Source organism: Brachionichthys hirsutus, chromosome 14, assembly GCF_040956055.1.
Source record: "Brachionichthys hirsutus isolate HB-005 chromosome 14, CSIRO-AGI_Bhir_v1, whole genome shotgun sequence".
NCBI classification, from domain to species: Eukaryota; Metazoa; Chordata; class Actinopteri; order Lophiiformes; family Brachionichthyidae; genus Brachionichthys; species Brachionichthys hirsutus.
Window position 1 is genome coordinate 9458037 of NC_090910.1, and position 19335 is coordinate 9477371.

At 45.7% G+C, this 19335-nt stretch overlaps 2 protein-coding genes across 2 annotated transcripts in view; both read right to left on the reverse strand.

Annotated features, from left to right (window-relative positions):
- The window catches only part of LOC137904089 (OTU domain-containing protein 1), a 2439-nt gene extending 2045 nt beyond the window's left edge, over positions 1-394 (reverse strand). Inside the window, 1 exon segment of the mRNA XM_068748254.1 lies at positions 385-394. Within this exon segment, the coding sequence (XP_068604355.1) occupies positions 385-394 (10 nt within the window).
- A 10405-nt stretch (positions 395-10799) lies between these two features.
- dlgap1b (discs, large (Drosophila) homolog-associated protein 1b) overlaps positions 10800-19335 on the reverse strand; it is a 29291-nt gene continuing 20755 nt past the window's right edge. The window contains exons 5-10 of the mRNA XM_068747730.1: positions 17505-17890; positions 17336-17418; positions 13498-13928; positions 12383-12474; positions 11531-11683; positions 10800-11015 (exon numbers count right to left, since the gene is read on the reverse strand). Coding sequence (XP_068603831.1) covers positions 10800-11015; positions 11531-11683; positions 12383-12474; positions 13498-13928; positions 17336-17418; positions 17505-17890 — 1361 coding nt within the window. The remainder of the gene's footprint in view (positions 11016-11530; positions 11684-12382; positions 12475-13497; positions 13929-17335; positions 17419-17504; positions 17891-19335) is intronic.

A 19335-nucleotide genomic window follows, 5' to 3' on the forward strand; every position in this document is an offset into this window, starting at 1 on the left:
ATGTAAATCCAATTAGGAGGGGAATGAGCTGCTTGGCGGAGGTCTGCGCTCTCTGAATGCTTTTCTAGTTCTATGCAATGAATTCACAGGATAAAACATATTAAATTTATTTTCTTTTGTTTATTTACCATGCAAATCAATGTAGTGCACAATCTATTAGATACAGTAAGAGGAAAGACAAATACTGTGATCTCAGCAGTTTCCTATATGTTAAACACAGTCAGAGAAGAAGGCGTCCTCAGTGGGGGGCTGTGATTTTCTGATCATCCTTCTGGTTGATGAAAATGCTTTATGAAAAAGTCAAAGAAATGAAAACTCTTTAGAGCTACCAGAACATTATACAGCATGTGTTAGACGGCCTTTCCTCTAAACCTGCACCAGCACCTCCAGCCATATCTCTGCTTTGGATGGTCCAATATGGGAGGTTAGGTCATGTCTTTTTGTATTTGAGAACAAAATAAATACCATAATAGGAATTGTTTTTATCCAACTCTTTTATTCAAATGACTTGTGTAATTGGGGTAATGAGTGGCAGTTGGTCAGATGTCTGATCTCTGACTCTACCTGAGACTACTCTGTAAAATATGAGATAGAAAAGGTGAGAGGAGGTGCGCCAATGACTAAAGTGGAGCCAGTAAGAAGGGAGGAGGCGGATCATAAATACGAGCTAAAATAGAACCACGCTGCACAGCGCCCACCAGCTTGACACAAATACAAATGGGGTGTGTGATGTGAATAGAATTCTTGTTAGTTTCAAAAGACTTGTGTTACATTAATATAATCTATACACTCAAAAGTATTTTGGATAATCTCCTCTTTCAACAAAATTGCCCAAATTTCAAAGCCATATCAAGACCAGGAACCTCAACCTGATTCTAGGCCCAAATCTCTACTACCAGTATCCTGGCTCTGTAAAACCTGGTTTCCTTTGGGCAGCTCAACACCAATTATCAATATATATATATAAATATTCCAGACCTTACAGAGAAATCAAAGTCTCCAGAAAACCCTGAGATCCCAAATTTATTAGAAAAAAATATTTTAAAACAGCTGACACTGCATTGTTTGATATTAAAGGAACACTTCTAAAGAGGTTCTATCGCTCTGTGAAGCAGGGACACAGTCCTGGCGTTATAATCGATCTCAATATTCAACACGTGCCCTTTATTTCTGTGCACAGTTGTTCTTATTGTGTTGCTTTTATCATGTAGTCCTCAGTATAAATGATGTGACATCATAATAAGGCATTTCCAGCTCAGCTACAATGAAGTATTTTTACCTTCCCCTAGAATTAAGCCGTTTCATAGACATAAATCCATTATAGAGGCAGCGCTGTCTCCACGGTAACACAAGCTTCAACAGACTGATCTGCTGACACAGCTTGGATTTTTGTAGATTATCACAATATTCTAATGCCAGTGTCTTCTGAAATGCATTGCTGAATTGGAATCAGAAACGTTTAAAAAAAGAAATTTGTATTATTATTATTATTTTAAATCAAACCGGTACGGCAAATATAAATCTAAGTATAGATAGATGAAAGGAATATTAACTCCCTCCCTTTTTAGATTCTTTTCATGAGATTTCATTCTAACTCCATCTGATAAATATCTACATTTAGATGCTCTCTTACAGAAGGTGTGTGGAATCTGTGACCTTTAGGTGATACATTTCTCAATCGCCGACCCCGCTTTCAGAAACGTGTGGCTGCCGGCTCGGTATTAAACGATGATGTAGAATTATTGACAGTCATAATCTGTGAAATGAGATGAAAAAAACAGCAAACAGGCGCTTTTCATTTTCGCTACTGAATCGGAACAGCGTGCCGTTTTCACGTGTCATCGACGGTCACCGCGATCCGATCGATGCTATGTAGAAGGGAGGAATGTTATTGATTTCTATTCTATCACCAATCTATGCATTAAGATTCATAATGGATGAATACAAATGTCTAAAAACACAGTGTCTACAGAAATTTAGAGGCTAGACAGCAACAATTCAAAAAGGAATACAGTAGCTTTAAGAGCGTTTTCTGGTGCAGCGTCCCAGTCTGCAGGGTGACATCATCTGTCTGTGCCTTCCGATCATGTTCCAAATCACTGTTCAATCTATTTCTGCTGTGGCAATATCACGGTTAGGATCCGACGTTGCGTGTTAGTGTGAAGCAGAACAACCGTCATTGTGTGTGTGTGTGTGTGTGTGTTTTGTTGACCTATCTGTTAACTACGCCCTCCTCCCTCTTCAGATTCTTTAGCTTTAGAGCAGCATCACCTGACTTTTTTTTTCCCCCTTCCGACATTTGCAGAACTGTCATTTACGCTAAGGTGGGAGTATTTTAGATGCACTCATACCAGACGTTGTACGATGCTCTGAGCTCGTGGCCAGGGGATTCACAGTTAGAGCGCCGTATCAACAACCGCCTGCAGCAAACTCTTCAACAAAGGTCGCCACTGTACAGCAGCAGCCTGTGGCGTTTGTTGAATCATTCAGGGCAAACAAGTCCTGATCCCTCCATGCAAAGAATTTAACGACAGCTGTGGAGCCTTTACCTTTTGCTACCTGGTTTTTATACAGTTGCCATTAAAGTAAAACGTGCAAATTATCCAACCTGCTATCCATCTGGCCATAAAGTACACTTGGTCACTTTGATAGCTCCAACACACACACACACACACAGTCCATTAAAGCCAGTGAGGGGTCTGCCAAGCCCTTCACACATCTGTCAGTCTCCATACTTTGGATGACATTGAGCCCAGCAAAGAGCTAAGGGGAAGTGAGGGTGGCACAAAGAGCGTGCACTGCTATCCCTAGTACTAGTACTACTTACCACAGCTTGGGCTAAATGCTGGTACCTACTGGTGTAGCTGGTGCTACAACTGCTATATAAGATGGTTCATTGTAGCTCCAGCTACTGCAACTGCTGTGATTACCATTGCTGCAGCTGCACTCCCTTAACTACGACTATGGCTTAAACTGCTGCCAACCATGCATCCGATAACAAGCACGAAAGGCCCAGAACGTTGCGTTAATAAAGCGGCTGCTTCCTGGTTAGCAGTAGTTTAGCACCGCCCCTCCTTTACACTTTCACCCTCCGTTGCTCGTCATACCCAAAGTCATCTAGGTGTGGAGAAGCCGCGGTTTCCTCGCCGCTTATGACCCTCGTCAGACCTGCAGGATCAGCCAGGGGACGGACACTGACATGGCATGGCAAAGCAGACCCGTTGGACCATGGAGGCTTCATTAACAACAGTACATTAACTGTAAATCCAGGCAAAGACACTCCTCCCCAAGCCCCCATCTAGAACATCAGATGACAAGCCTCCAGCTACAGCTTGCAAGGGTCAATCTGCAATAAAAGGCATCCGTTTTCACGGCCTGCGGCTGAGAGATTGGAGACCTCCCACTCCTCTCCAAGCCATTAACTTCACCCTTTCATGGCAGACAGAGGAACCAGTCACTGAGCTCCCATAATCCCTAGTATTACCTCCGCCTGACCTTCATATGTTCCAGGAAAGAATAAGAAAGTTGGAAAAAGTATGGGACAACCAAAGAGAGATAGCAGCTGGTGTGTGTGTGGAGAGGGCAAGTGTTGGCATTTTGCACACGCATAGACACACACAAGCGAATACAATTGTGGTAAGTAGTATCACAGTCCTTCTGACCAGTCTTTCAATGAATGAGACATGTTACGATGTGTATTTATTATTTCCACCAGGAGAGACTAATGGATGAAGAAAATAAGAATGTTTACTTTTACTTTTACTTTTTAATGAAACAGACACAAATTGCAATATTTAAAAGGCTTTTAAACCCCGATGAACTGAAAGGGGGTTGGTAAGCAGATGCTTATTTGGAACCTTCCCCTTTTCTTACAATAACATTCAAAAAACACTTTTTTTTCCCTGCCTTCTCCTCTTCAGGGAGGAGAAGATATCCATACATCCAGACAATTGTCCTGTAAATGTTTTCCAAACATATTCACAGAAATACTTGTTTTAATTTTATATGAACAGTCATTCCACAGTTTATCACCCTCAGGACACAAATGAAAATACAAGCTACCTGGACAATGTGGATACATTAAAATGGCACGCCAGAAGAGGTAAAAGTAAGTTGAGGCAAATGTTTATTATAGCAATGAACTGGGATAATGCAATTAAATGGCCCTTCAGGCAGACTTTGATCAAAGGGTGTCACCAACAACAAGATATATATCCCCCCACTGGTGGTGGTGGTGGTGGCTGATGGCCCTCCTGAAGCTGATGAAATAAGTCGGTGAACCTGGGAAGTCATGATGAAGTAGAGGGGTTGATTCAAAGATCTTTGTCACACCAATGGCACTAAATAGTTAACCCTCCTCTAACACTTATACAGGACGGGCATCATTTCACTCATTCATGAGAGCTGCTTTGTATAGTTCTAAAATATTTCAAAAGTTAAACTGCTGTATTGGCATTACAACTCAGTATATTGTTCTCATAAATGTGGCATTCATATTCATCAATTGACTGAATTTATAGTTCCATTTCAATATAATTTTTATGATGGGAATTTGAACTTAATGTCTTTTTACTGTGATTTCAATCGCAAACGGAATTTTATTGACGTTCTATAAAATGCATCCAAATTGAATTCAAGAGGCGCTAACTGGCATATCGACCTCAAAAATTTTAAACTTTTTCCAAAAAATTGAGGTTCAGTTGACGCTTTTACAACCCATTATTTTTAATTGTCCAGTTTTAAGAGGAAAAATCGGTTAAAACTTGAATAAATAAATAAATAAAAAGATGACTGCTACCATTTATCCACATCTGCGTACAGTCAGGGATAACTTTAAAGGCCATAACACAAACAATGGAAATCATTATCAATCATGCTAAATAACAGGGTTGTTTATTTTTATTTTATTTATTATATATATATTGTACACCAAAGAGCGAACGCCCCTTGGGAGTGTGTTCACCAGGTGGAGTTGGTGCACCTGCTGTGTTGTGCGTATGCTGGGGACAGTGGGACAAGGAAGAGGAGGAAGACGGGTGCACCAACAGTGAGAGAAGAAGAAATGGAAGAGTTTAGAATTGAGTGTTGAGACTTTGAATGTGAGGATTTAAAAAGTCAGTTAAAAATACACATCAAGTCCGATTCACTTTTACTTTTCATGGTTGGTGTGTCAAGATACCAGGCACCATTTAGACCCTTTTGATGCTGATCCAGATCAGCATGTGGATGTTGTAAATCCAGTGCTTTTCTTATTTATGTATTCATTATTGGCCTCTAAAGGTCGTGACAAATGTATCCTTCTTTATATGAGTTGAATAGGAGACCGATGGATGAATAAGCCAAGCCTTTTATTAGTCGTGTTTGTTTTGGATCAGTAGAACTTCCTCCAATTCGTCTGTTCCCAGTTCCGAAACACAACTGCTGCCCAAACGCAATGAATATAGCAGAACAACTCAAAACAGACATCTTCACAAACGTAATTCAACCTTTTAACCAGAAAGTGAAAAATATGTGCAGTGAAGGTATACGGTTGCAGTGGAAATGCTATTTTACCACGTGTACCAGCAATAGCTGAAGATCAAATTAGATTTATAAGCTTTTTAAATGAGTTTAGACCAGGCTGCACCGTGAGCTGTATTTCATCACTTCCTGAAGGAAGTGCTATAATTGACGAAAGACCTTGCAGGCCGGAAAGGTTCTGACAAGATGCAAAACATAGGCAAACATTGGAAGAAAAATACCAAGGAAGTATAACGTATGCTTCTGCCTAATCTGCTTAAAGTGCAATTGTCATATATATTCCTAGTAAACACTGTAAATAGTTTGTCATCTTCATTCCTTTTGAGACTTTACTTTTTGGCAAATTTGAAAAATAAAAGTTTTTCAAATCATTGAAATGCTGACCTCAGTTTGTGACATTTGTATCCTGAAACGCGGCACCGGATTCAAACGCTCCGGATTCAAACGCTCCGGATTCAACTACACCAGATTAAACTGCACCGGATTCAAACGCTCCAGATTCAACTACACCGGATTCAAATATCCCAAATGTAAATGTTTTTAAATGCTGCAAAGATTTTGAATGAAATGGAAAAGGAAATGGAAATTTTTGAGGTGGAGATTTGAACTCACTAAAAACTATGGACGTTTCAGAGGTAAAAAATAAGGATACATTTTAAATAAATGTTGTATAATATGAGTTTTTTTTAAATTAAATTAAACATTGACGTGTGCACCTAATCATTTATTGAAATGTTTCATGAAACTTAGATCGCGATCCAGATCCAGATCCGCTCCTGAGTGCCCCTCTACAAAATCCCATCGATCCATCAGTAACTTTGTGGGATATATGGTAACCATAGCGATGGGAAGGATCACGTTTAAATTTAAGGAACAATGAAATTACGGATTTATATATTCTTCAGGGAGAACTTTATTCCTGCAGATACCCCCCACGCTTCATCAAGCCCCGCCCCCCGCTGTGATCAAACAAGCGTTCTTTTAAAGCCGATTCAAAGCGGCCTCGCTGCGCTGTTCTTTGTGTCACTAAATTTACAAGCTCACTTCTTAAATGTATTATTCATCCAAGCATGTAAATAATGCATGCCTGCCTCCACAGCAAATTAACCCTTTACCTTACCGGGGGTACACGAGTCATTGTTATGAAAGGCAATTATGTCATTTAATTAATGTTATAATTAATACTGTAATTAGCTTAAAGACCCGTCAACCGGGTTCCACTCCTCCTGTCTTAATTAAAGAGATTGAACGCTTTCATATCGTCTGCACGCGACAGAACAAATCCACATGGAAAGCCTGATCATTTCTATTTTTGGTAAAGCGACCGCGTTGATGAGGATGTTTTTTTTTTTACGAGAGAAAACAAACTTAACTGTAATAATTAACTAACGAGGTGCCTTGGCTGTAAGTTGTTCATTCATTTCACATTCATGCGTTTGTATCTGCATGTGTATCTTATTTGCACACCGGGACCAAAAAATGTTTTCACGGAAATGCTGCCTGTCTTATGTCTTTCCATTATAACTATATATATATATATATTATATATATATATATATATAGTTATACATATCGTATTAGGAGAGCAGAGCAAGAGCTAGAATCCGCCTTCCTCCTCGGACCGATCGGTCGCGACCCAAGCGAGTTTACCGCCGTGCATTTCAGAGATCAGTTCCTGATTGGTCTGCCTTGTTTGTTTGCACACTTAAAGGCAGGCGGGGGGGGGGGTCATCTCAGTGTCTTAAACATACTTTGCTCTTGGCATCTATGACAAATTTATTCACTACTGTAGTTAATGTGTTTTCATGAGTATAAGTATAGTTTTTTTTTGTTTTTTTTTACTTTTAGCTATTTTAAAGACGAAAACTCTGTGCTTTGGTGTTTTTGTTGTTGTTGTTCCTCCCTCCGCCACAAAGGGATATTTCAGATGACCAATGTAGCAGGTTCTCAGTCTGAGCCTTCATCCCCATCACTCACACACACCATGGCCAGTGGACTTTAAAAATGTAACACTACAGGACGTCATTTGTCGTCTTTGAAACCCGACAAAGACCACATTTATGAAATCACCAAAAACCTTTTTCATGTGTTATAAGGACCACGTGTATAGCGAATGTGACATGATGCCCAAGGATGTGATTTCATTTCATACTGTGCAATGTTTGTGGCAAATAGGGGGGGGGGGGGGGTCACATGGGATTCAAATAAAGTTTTGTTTTTTCTACAACTCTGAATCGATTCATTGTCTTTCCCTCCTGCTTGAATCGAACATCCCGAAAGCTTCCGTTCTTCATCCCTAGGAACATGAGGAGCGTTAGTTTCATCCCTGGAGGATAAAAAAAAAAAAAAAAGAGTGGCGAGTGACATGTTTTTCTTTCTTTCAGCAAATAAAGGAGCTCGTGAAGGATAATGAAACGTGCACGCGTTTCCACGCTCTGGCCTTCCATCCAGTGCGCGAGAGGTTTACAGCAGCTCCCTCCAATTAACATAATCCAGTATAAAAGAACGTTGGCGCGTCGCCGGCGTGACGCTTCTTGCCAGCAGGTCTTTATGCGAGGCCGTGTCTCGACAGTCGATGCAAGGCGGCTTTGACTGAGCGCCTTGGCTCCTTCTGGGGGGGCCGGGAGCACAGCTGTTCCCTCCTCCCCTTTTGGCCTCCAGGATTTGTTGTCTACATTTGCTGAGACGGTTCCTCTTTTCATTCATTCATTGCTTGATTTCTTTTTCTTGAACACCAATCTATTTGTCCAATTTGGGGGGCGGGGATAACTTTTTTGTTTCCTTAAAAAGACCCCCAGGAACAATCTGTTGCTCCACCAATCAGACAGCAGCAACATGCTGTCGGTTTATCATAGAGATCCTGCACAATTGTTAAAGTGTATTTTGAGTTTGGGTCCAAACTCGGGGAGACGATGGACACCTTTTCGTGGGACATTTGAAAGACCTTCCACCACCTCTTTAACCTGCACACCCTCTCTTTGGTCCTGGACTCGGTTGTGCCGAGGTCAGCGCCTACCCTCCCATTACTGACGTGTGAATGATGAATCACCAGAAGCTGCACGTACAGGAGCGATGGTTCTAAACCAAGGCCCAAAGTGCCGTCTATAATTATGGGGAGCCGCCCCTCTGCGGAAGGGAATTGCCCTGAGAACACAAGTTGCAATCTTGGCCTTGTAATCTGTTTAATTATATTCCGATTGAAAACACGTGTGGAGAAGAAAAGAATTGAACACCACAAAATTATGGCAATTATATATTTTTTTAATGCCGATAAGAGCTCGTACACGTGCCATAACATCAACAGTGTAATAACATTAATTAGAAAATCTGCTTAATACATTGTTTGATTTATATAAGGAAACATTCCCTTATGTACAAATGTTTATTTGACTGCTTTATATATATATATATATATAACTACATCACAAGCTTAAAAAATGTTGCCAGGATTGCCGGAGTGTCTTAATTTTAGCAGTTAACAACAATCCACCGTTCTGTTTTCTAACTCCCTGCTATATCAGGAGAATTATTATTGATATGTAATATAAGAAACATAAATAACAAGTCAATTATTTGACAGACAAGTCAAATACAAGTCCCAAAGTTAAAATAAATATATAGAAAAAGGTCACTAAACTTCATATTGACCAACTAACAGACGGACAAATCATGTCGATTTCTCTCTTCATGAAGTTTTCCCAACAGCTGCTCAATCGGGACAAATAACATGGATGTAATCCCGAAACGGACCGATTCAATGGCACAATATTTCGTCTTATCAATACAGAGAACTGGATGCCACAGTCCTACTGTTCTGTTACGGCAACAATTAGTGTAATGTGATGGCGAAGCCGGTGCAGGATTGCCTCCCCTTTGGAGCAGCTGACAGAAACACCTTATTTATATTTACATAAATAGGGCTGAGAAAAGATCATCATTCAATCCATGTGGCTGGGGGGTTACAAACAGTAAAAGACAAAGCTATGCATCACATATAGTCACATGACCTCACACACACCTCCTGTCACACACACACACACACACACTTCTTCCCCTGAGACGGCTCTTGTGCTCGACTGTCGTATAAGAAATTAAGGCTGATCACTGAAACGCAAACGAAAACGGTGCCTGTCATGCAAGAGAACCGATATAAATAAAAACAGGAACACAGTAGAAGGGCCTCGTCAGTGCATAATAATAACCACAATGTCAAGAAACAGTCGTCCATTATCCTCATCAATAACTTAAACATGAATACAAAATATTACAAATTGGATTTTTCTTTTTTCTTTTATATGACCTTCATTTGGAGGCAGAGATAGTGCACACACAGTGAGGAGAAAATAGCCCCTTTACTACTGTCGATAAACCTCTCTGGTCTAAAAATGGCGTAATAAAATATAGTACAACTACCAGTATTGTACCAAATATCAGTATTTTAAGTATTGTAACAGTGAAGAGTTCAAAGCAACCAGACCTGCCTGCTGTCGGCACGCACGCCGCGTCCTGCTCGCTCTGCGCAGTCCGGAATGGATGGAGACGGAAACTGGGAAAAGCGGTTTGCGTACAGACTGTTGAAACTGCTACCTCGACTTCAAACAACAACTACGACTCTCTAGACTTCAGAAAAATAGGAAGCACGTTTTCTTTTTTAAATGAGCATCCAAATCACGAAACGCTCGCTCTCGCTCTCAGCGGAGGAAACCAACGACAACGACATCTGACCTGTTGGGCCTTTCCTGCAGGAGTCCATCATCCTGCTTCTGGTGAGACAGCCACTGTGTCGCTGACCGACGCTAGGGTGGGTGAGATCGTGGGTTATATTCATGTATAAAAAAATATAGGCCGATCTGATCCAATGGGTCCATCCCTTCATTCACGTTTGTGTGAGGCCTGCAGGAATATTCATCCACTTTTAAAATGGACATGCATTTACCTCGGATTCTCCGTGCCGGAATCATCGCCGTTGTGCTACGCCTGGGTTACTATGAAATATTAGGCCACTTGAAAACAATGGATTACATCTTTTTAAGAGTAAGGGGGGGTGGGGGGTGTGTGACTGCTACATCAAAGCTGAGAGACGGGTTTTGGAGGGGGGGGGGGGGGGGGGGGTAAATAAATAAATAAAACCTATAAATGTACATTATTCTGTTCAACCAGTTTCAATCACGTCTCATCTGCGCAAAAACTAAAGTCACTATGCTACGCTAGCACCCGAGCTTTACCATTCAGTGCTATGGCGTGGATGGGGCGGTGCTTTGTGGGCGTGTTTGTTTGTCTCATAGTCTGGTCTGAGCCTCGGGGATGTAGATCTCAATACTGTCTGCGCTCTCCGTAGCGGAGCTCTGCCGAGCTGAGGCGGCACGTTTGGCAGCGAGCAGGCGTTTGCGAGCCTCCAGACGTTGGCGCTCGGCGCTCTCCAGCGAGCGGTCCCTAGCCAGGGGAGGGTGGCCCTTCAGGGGTTTCTTTGGCACAGGAGGGGGCATCCTCCTTCTCTCCTGGACGGGAATAACAAATAGTCTCTCAATAGTCCTAATGGCAAGTTGCAGCTAAAGACAGCCACGGCCGCAGCCAGCTTGAATATGGGTTAGAACGTGTGATGCGGCTGCTGCGATCATTATGTCAGAGCATGCAATTATGGTTCACAGTGGCAGCCATTTGTGTGTGTGTGTGTGTGTGTGGGGGGGGGGCACGCTGATGGCCTTTTTGCATGAGGTAAAAGTGACCATTGGTGGTGAAGAGGCCCCAACGGTGCATGGCAGGTAGAGTGGCGTCTCAAAAGCAGCTCACTGTCAACAACAAGGCAGAACAAAACACACAAACACACGATGGTGACATCAGGCGACACGACCGTATGCATGCTAAAAAAAAAAAGAAGCTCGACAGAATCATCAGGACGTACAAAAGTGTGCCAGTAAAAGGCAGCAGGTGGCATGCAGGTTAGTAAAGCGTCCCACGGAGACCGAGGTTCGGTTAAAACCAGAGCTGTGCTCTGTGTTTGTTTCTGTACCTCAACGTCTGGGGGGATCAGAGGTCTCCAGTTGTTGGCTTTGAGCTGGTGCAGCTCGTCAAACTTCAGGCTGATGTTCTCGATGGACAGTTGGAGCATGTCCCAGAAACCAGCCAGATCCTGGGAGACGGGTCGCGGGTGTGCGTTTGGGTTCTGGTACACAACACAACACACATGTTCATATGATCACACATACATGAAATTACTTACTGTGGATATCCTAATCATTTTTTGGGGGGGGGGGCAGATGCTGTTGCCATCCCATTTTTCAGCTTTACAGCATCTTTGCTCTCACACAATTGGCATGCAGGTACATCCTGTATCTTTTTTTTTTTTTTTTATGGGAACAGATTTTTATATGCATCCGGTGTCATACTGTAAAATACGAATGAGACGTCCTCCTTATTATCCTATTTTTTCTCTTTCAATGTATGCGATCGCGGTGCTACACAATAAATAAATATGGATGGTCCTAAATATTTGTTGCATTTCACAAATTCTCATTTTATGATTTCATATAATTACGCAGGATCAGTAATGATTCGCTTACTTGCATTCAAAAGGAGAATTTGCGAATGACAGGTCTCCTATTCAAACAACACAAACACCATTGGATGTGCAATTTGTAAAATGAAAAACGGGAATATCTGCATATAAATGGTATTCTCAGGCTGGAGTATTCACACACGCTCATGTGCAAAACAGTGAGGGTGTGCAAGATGCACAATCCACACTCGATGAATAGTAAATGAGCGCTGGCCTGGCCTGTCAGGATGATTTGTGCAGGATGATGTCAGTGTTGGGGGTGGGGGGGGGAGGGGCGGAGCATGCAGTGGATGAGGCGACACATACCTGATTCTCCTCACACAGCTCCCGGAACTGCTGGAACTTCTGGGACATGAGCAGCTGGGCGCTCCCCACTGCACTGCGGATCTTCCCCAGGACTGCAGAAACACACAGCCACACATGAATACGCGCACACACACGAACACACGCACACACGCACAGACACACACAATGTAATTACTCACAGAGCCGCATACTGCAGGCATGTCGCAGCGCTTGATGGAGAAGCTGCATTTTTAATGCAGCACAAGAAAAGGATGCGCTACAATGCTCTCTTTTAGCCGCGGTTCAAACACACTCAATCTCACTCTGTGTGTAAAAATAATTTTCTTTCTTTATAAATGCTTATAGCATGTCGAGAATTATTTCATTTATTCAAATTAAAAGAGGTGCTAAAAGAGCATGCGGTTAAATATCTCTCACAATGGCTGATTGGCAAAACAGTATTGATATAGAAAGAGAGGTTGTCCTCAATAACCTGACTCCAGTGGTCAGTATTACCGCTTCACACGTCCCTACGGAGTCACAGTATCAGTCTGCATGGAGAAAATGAAAGAGAAACTGGGAGAAGGGAGTGAAACAAATCTGCACTACAGATACTATTCAGCTCCTCCAGGACGTTCCTAGTGTGTGTGTGCGTGTGTGTGTGTGTGTGTGTGTGTGTGCGTGCATGGCAGCCTGAGATCTGGGAAAACATGACCTTGAGACAGCCTCCCGTGTTCTGTGAGAGAATCTCTAGCCTGGAACCACAAGCAGCACACCGGCTGCATGAGCAATGACATTTTCCATGAGATGTGAAGTCAGCTGCCCTGCAAGGACAGATATAAGCTGCTTCTGCTGCCTGAGGCGTGTTTGTTCAGTCTGGCGCACGCAAAAAAAAAACACGCACACACAGCAATGCACATGTGTGTCAGGTCGATATGAAGCAGCTTCCTTTGAGGAGCAGCGTTTGCGTAAGAGGCGATTGGACGAGGTGTGGACAGGGCGGATGTGCGGCCGATAGGGTCGTCAATGGAGGCCAGCGGCCCCCCGAGACAGGGGCGGACAGATAGTGTGGGACGACGTCCTGAGCATCATCACGGCAGGACAGGAGAGGACGTCTCACTGGATGCTTTACTCACTCTCATCGGGCAATTCGTTCTCCACCTCGTCCTGCTCCATCTGCCTGCACCAGCCCTCCATGCGGTCCGTCTCTGCCTGCAGCAGCTTGAAGAACCAGCGGCCGTCACGGGGGCACGCCATCCGCCCCGCAGACCCCCGGGCCTCCACCTCCGGCTCCACCACGCTGTCCATCCACGGGTCCGGAGGGGGCAGGATGGAAGGGTCGAAGCCCACGTCCCCGTAGTCGTCGCCGGCACACGCGTGGTAGTGGTTCCCCGATCCCTGGATGCTGACGGTTGAAGAGGCGGCGGCGGCGGCGGCGGCGTCGCGGGAGTGCTGGCGCGGCACGGTGGCGAAGTGACGCGGCGGCAGCTCCGGGGAGTCCGAGTGGACGTCGAGGTCGGCCTGCACCGCCGTGGTGACGCTGTTGGAGCGAGTCATCTTGCGGTAACTGTGAAAGTAAGCAGTTCAACTATTTTATGCAAAATAGATTACTGAAGACGGGCGGCACGGTGGAGCAGTGGTTAGCACTGTCGCCTCACAGCGAGAAGGTACCAAAAATATGCTACTTAGGTGAATTGATTAATCTGAATGGTCCAAAGTGTGCGAGTGAATTGTTGTTTGTCTCTGTGTGGCCTTGCGATGCACTGGCGACACATTCGGGGTGTGCCCCACCCCCGCCTCTCGCCCATAGCAAGCTGGGATAAACTCCAGCGACTCCGGTGACCCGCAAAGCGGAAGTGGATGGATGGATGGATTATTCAACGATGACAGAGGGCCTATTTTATGTCTGTGTGTGTGTGTGTGTGTGTGTTCATTCAGCATGCAACGAGCTGTCAAATCATAAGCCCTCACTTTGATGCTAATGCGCTCACACACATTCATACATCCAAACACACACACACACACACACACACACAGTTGGGACTCTTCTCTGCAGCTGGGTGTGACGTGTTGTGTTTGGCTCAGAGGCTTTGGTGCCGCTGTCGGACAAGCCGTTGCCAAGTTCCTCCACGCTACGGCGCAACAGCGGTCACTTGTGCGCAAAGATTAAGTCAACACACCCTCACACAACTCTTGGCTACCTTTGTGCCGGGGCGGCTCGCCACCCCAGCAGCGATCGGGATGTGGGTGTTAAAGGGTTAAAGCGATTGGAGGAGCCGGCGGTTAAATCACGCCGAGATTAGATCTCGGACTCGAGGAGCATATTTTATTAGCCCATGAAAGAAAGAAAAAAAAAAAAGCAACGATGCAAACAAAAGGGGATTGAAAGTATCAAAAACAGCACATCCTGCTTTAAGACATTTTAGTCCTCGGATATATTTAACTTTAGCTGCACTAATAGCGGCGCAAGTTAGCCTGGGTAGAAAGGAGCTCGAGTCCCGAGCCTGTGAGCTGTCGTCTGATAAAAACATGCCTACAGTCTTCTCTCACCTCAGGTTGACCTGCCTGCAGCACAACACACGAATGCTCATCCCATCCCATCTCCACACACACACACACACACACACACGCACACGCACAACACACACACGCACCTTATTTTCTAATTCATCTCTCCTCTACGGACAGTAAAAGAAAAGCGAGCGCAACAACAGGGGAGTGGCTGGGGTGAGATCAAACACACGTATGTGCCTTTGTGTGTGCATTACTCAGCCCCTCGGGCGTGAGTGTGCGAGGAGAAGTTAAAGAGTAACTCCTCCGAGCAGGTGTTTTAGTTCTAAAGGCCTCATCCTGCTTTCTGCCAGCCCGCTAATAACTTCCTGCAGCCGAGACAGAGAAGGATATATCGATAGGCTGGAGGCGGAAGGAACGAGGAAGGGCGAGGACAAAACGTCGGCTCGCGGGAGAGAGGAGGCTGTAAAATATGAGCACTGTGTGCAGGAGGAGAAAAGAAGGGAAGGAGAAACAGTCAAACAGAGGACTTCTTTAGATTGCATTTACGAGGTGACGGAAAGTTGTAAATCTGTGTTGCCTACCGATACAGATCTGTAATAAATCTTATTTTCCTCTGTCTGCAGAGAACACACGACACAAAGCTGAGCCCGATGTCGAGGGGAGGGTTCATGGTCGGTTTTCAGATATAAAAAGAAAATTTGGAATTGAATTCAAACACATTTTGAGGCAGCTATAAAGGATGCAGGAATTTGCGTTAGGAGCTAGCATTTCCTGAATGAACGACGTGCAGCCAGCCTTGTTGTTTGTTGTGTTTGTCTTTTTAAGCTCCCGGCAACTCACTCTCTGTTAATCATAGTGCAAACAGCGAGGGGAGGTTATGACCTGCAACTGCAGCATATAAACACACACACACACACACACAACACACTCACAAAGATTTGTTTGAGCAATGGAGCAAGGCCGTAGGAGTTTGGCACTCTCACCGTCTGGGAATCTGATGTAGGGGGCAGCATGCCTCGATGTCCAAGGTACACACACACACACACACACACACCCTTCCATCAGGTTTTCATTGTGATTCATGACGAATACGTTTGCCTCTTGTAGGATGGACACAAAACAGATCAGCTGCAGCCATAAAGCCGGTTCTCTTTGCCAGGTGTTTTTCTTTTCATTTATTCCTTTATCCACGTTCAACTCTCCATTTTACATACTTCAGTGGCTGATGTTTCTGGCGAGTTAGGTTGGACATGACCCCCCCCCCCCCCCCCGAATGAAAGACATTCTACTGGTCGTGGAATGCCTTTTTTGGTTCTACCTGTTGCTACAGGGACCCTTCGCTGGAGATGTGATCCTCTAGCGTCCCGATGAGGTGGCTAAGCAACACGAGTCTGTGCAGACAGATGCTAACACGGCCATCGCTGAACTTCGGCAGGTACGGATTCATGCCCCGGACATTTCCTGTACAGTCAGGGACCTCCACGCTGGAGAGGCGTGGCCGACGGATGGCGGCGCACTGAGGATCCGGATGAACAGCAAGAGGAGGATCATCCAGGTATGGTATTGGTATGTACCTCCACCCAACACACACGTGTAAGCACACAAATAAACACACACAAAATCATCCCCACCTATAGTCTAAACATTAACCAGAGAATCGCAGCGCTGTGCTGCCTCACCCTAAGACTCGGCAGACTCGAAGGTGTCCGGATGAGTAAATATTTGGCTTGGCAACTGAGAAAACTGTTTTGGTCGGCCAGTCAGCTGGGACCTCCCCTTTCAGAAAGCCCCTCTCACTCCCCGACACTGTGTGAGTGTGCCTTTTGAAGTGCTGGATCCAGCACTCGCTGTGACCTTTGATTAAACGGTGAGGTCTCTGAATTCCCCCAAGCATGCCTCAGCTACGGCACGAAACCAGCACCACCGTGGCGAAAGAAAACTTCTCAACTCCTCTCAACAAGGCGAGGAGTTCTGCAGTTTTGACAGGGGGGGCAGCAGCAGCAAATGGCTGCGTGTCCCGTCAGAAGCCCAGACGAGCTAATGAAACAGCACGCACGCTAGGCTGCTTCTTCCCAAACGTATGAATGGGAGGCTGCTGAGAAGACAGCGGCCTCTCAGAAGTAAATAAACCCAATAAAAGCCCACCCCCTCCCTCTCATACACAAACACACAGCCACTGCGTAGTCTGAATCACAATGACTGGAACAACAGATGGCTGTCAACCCCCCCCCCCCCCCCCACCTTCCTAGCACCCTGCACCACATCCTCCGGCCCAGCTGTCACTTGGGGCCCCTGGCTGAGGGGGTTATGACGCCAACCTCCCCTGAACTGGGAACAGCTGCTGCTGCAGGGAAGCCAGTGCATGGGGGCAAAAGCACCCCCCCCCCCCCCCCCAAAAAAAACACAAAACAAACCCCCTAACCCTTTCCCTCCTCCCATCAGATCCATCTCTCCACTCACCATCGCTCATCCTCCACCTGAATTCCTATCGACTGGAATTTAGACTGCTCCTCCTCCGACAGCCCTCCGTCCTCTGGGTCCACCTAAGGAGGAGGAAGGAGGGACAAAAAAACGGTCCAATTTCACCTTCCAGTTTCTACTTAGAAAGGTCTGTGGCTTTTCCACGAACCTGGATCCCGATGGAGAGGCACTTGCGGAGCGCTTCCCTCTGCGCCTTGCTGCCGGAGATGTGCGCGACGGCGGAGGCGGCGCCGGCGCCGGCGGTGATGGCGACGGTGCTGTTGGTGACATGCTGGCTGGCAGGGCCGTGCACCTGAGCGTTAGCCGCCTCTATTGCTGCCGTCAGCGCCTTCATGCTGTCGATGCTCTCCGTGGAGTTGGACAGGCCCGGCTGGGAGCTGATGCCCATCCGCGAGCCGGAGCCCCCGTCCATGTAGGCGTCCTGGGCAGACTCGGTGCTGCTCTGGGCCGTGATGGATATGAATGGTTTGGACGGGGTGGTCCGAGGTGGGACTGGGGGAGGCGTCTTCTTATAGGTCGTGATGCATGATGACACTGTAGGGAGGACACAGAGGACAAAAGTTAGAAAATCACATAAACGGTTCTGACAAAAATGGAGCTTTTAAAGGGGCATTTCACTCATTTCACATAATGACACTCGTAAGATTTCTTCTGCAGGCTCGGGAGGGAGCGCTGCGCAGAAGCTAAATTATATTTATGATACTGCACAATCAGTAGGCTAAAAGCTCTGCATTAAATCCATGCAAAACAAATAGGATAGCCGCATCATAGCGTCGGTCGGGTAAACGCTCTCTCCCTTCTCGGGTTACGGCTACAGGTCCCGCAGACAATGGAGCCTCTCACACCCACAGACTCACAGAAGCCTGAAGCATGGCAACAGACAAAAACCTTAGCCCGTCTGAAAGGCAGGCGAAGCGGCCACCACCTAGCGACTGAACACAACGCCTTGGAATCTCCTTCCTGCGCCGGTCACATCATCAAAAACTAGGTCACTCCCTCTTTGCTAGTCTCCTGAAAAACTAGGACAGCAGGTTTCCTGGATCCCTTTAAATCCCTATAAAATAAATACATAAACACACTACCGGAGGGGAGACTGCTGCGCTGTGAACACGAGCAGGCACGTCTAAAAGCCATTAGATTTTTTTTTTTGGGGGGGGGGGGGCTTTGTCTTTTCATCTCAATGACGGCTACAGACGGGCCTCAACAACCTGAAGGTGAGCAGAAGGCTGACTTCATCTTTTGAGTCATCTCCCGCCGTCCGCCTGATCCTCCCACACGCTGTTGCCGTGTCAACAACAGTAGCGTGATGCCAAAGAAAAGGCTTTGTCAGTTTATGACAAGCTGGAAAATCCTACCGATGGGACGGATGAAGCCTTAAGGTGAGGCCGTCTTGCAAATGCATGCCTCTTTGATCGCGGCGCAACAAACCGCAGCGACAATTAAAGACGATGTTTCGGTTTTTACAACTAAAAGTCGTGTGCTTTTCCTTTTAATGCAGGAATTACGGGCGGCATCATCTGAACAAGCGGCCGTGCGAAGAGCCGTCTCGACTCCTCGTAGACGACTTAGAAATATGATTGACATCCGGGGGGGGGGGCTGAATCTTCAGAAAGGCCTCCGAGGACAGACCCACAGGAGAGGGAAAAACGCTCGGTGAACTCAGACAAGCTCGAGCGCAGAGGGAGAGGGCGAGGTCCCGCCCCTACCAGCAGCAGAGGTTCAAAGGATAGAATGTCAGCCCTCTTTTCAGGGCTTCTATCCCCTGAAGTCATCTAAAAGCCATGTCTGATGACTGCATGTGTGTGTGTGTGTGGGGGGGCGCTCCTCTCAGAACCGGAGATGCTTCTAAGGGCAGTCGGTTTTCATGTGATCAGTAAGCGCCGCCTGAAACAGGAGACGACGCGCCGGGTCCCCCGCCTCGCTGTCACTGCGAGCGAAAGACGTGCAGCGAGTTCTGAATGGAGAGACGGGCTAAAACA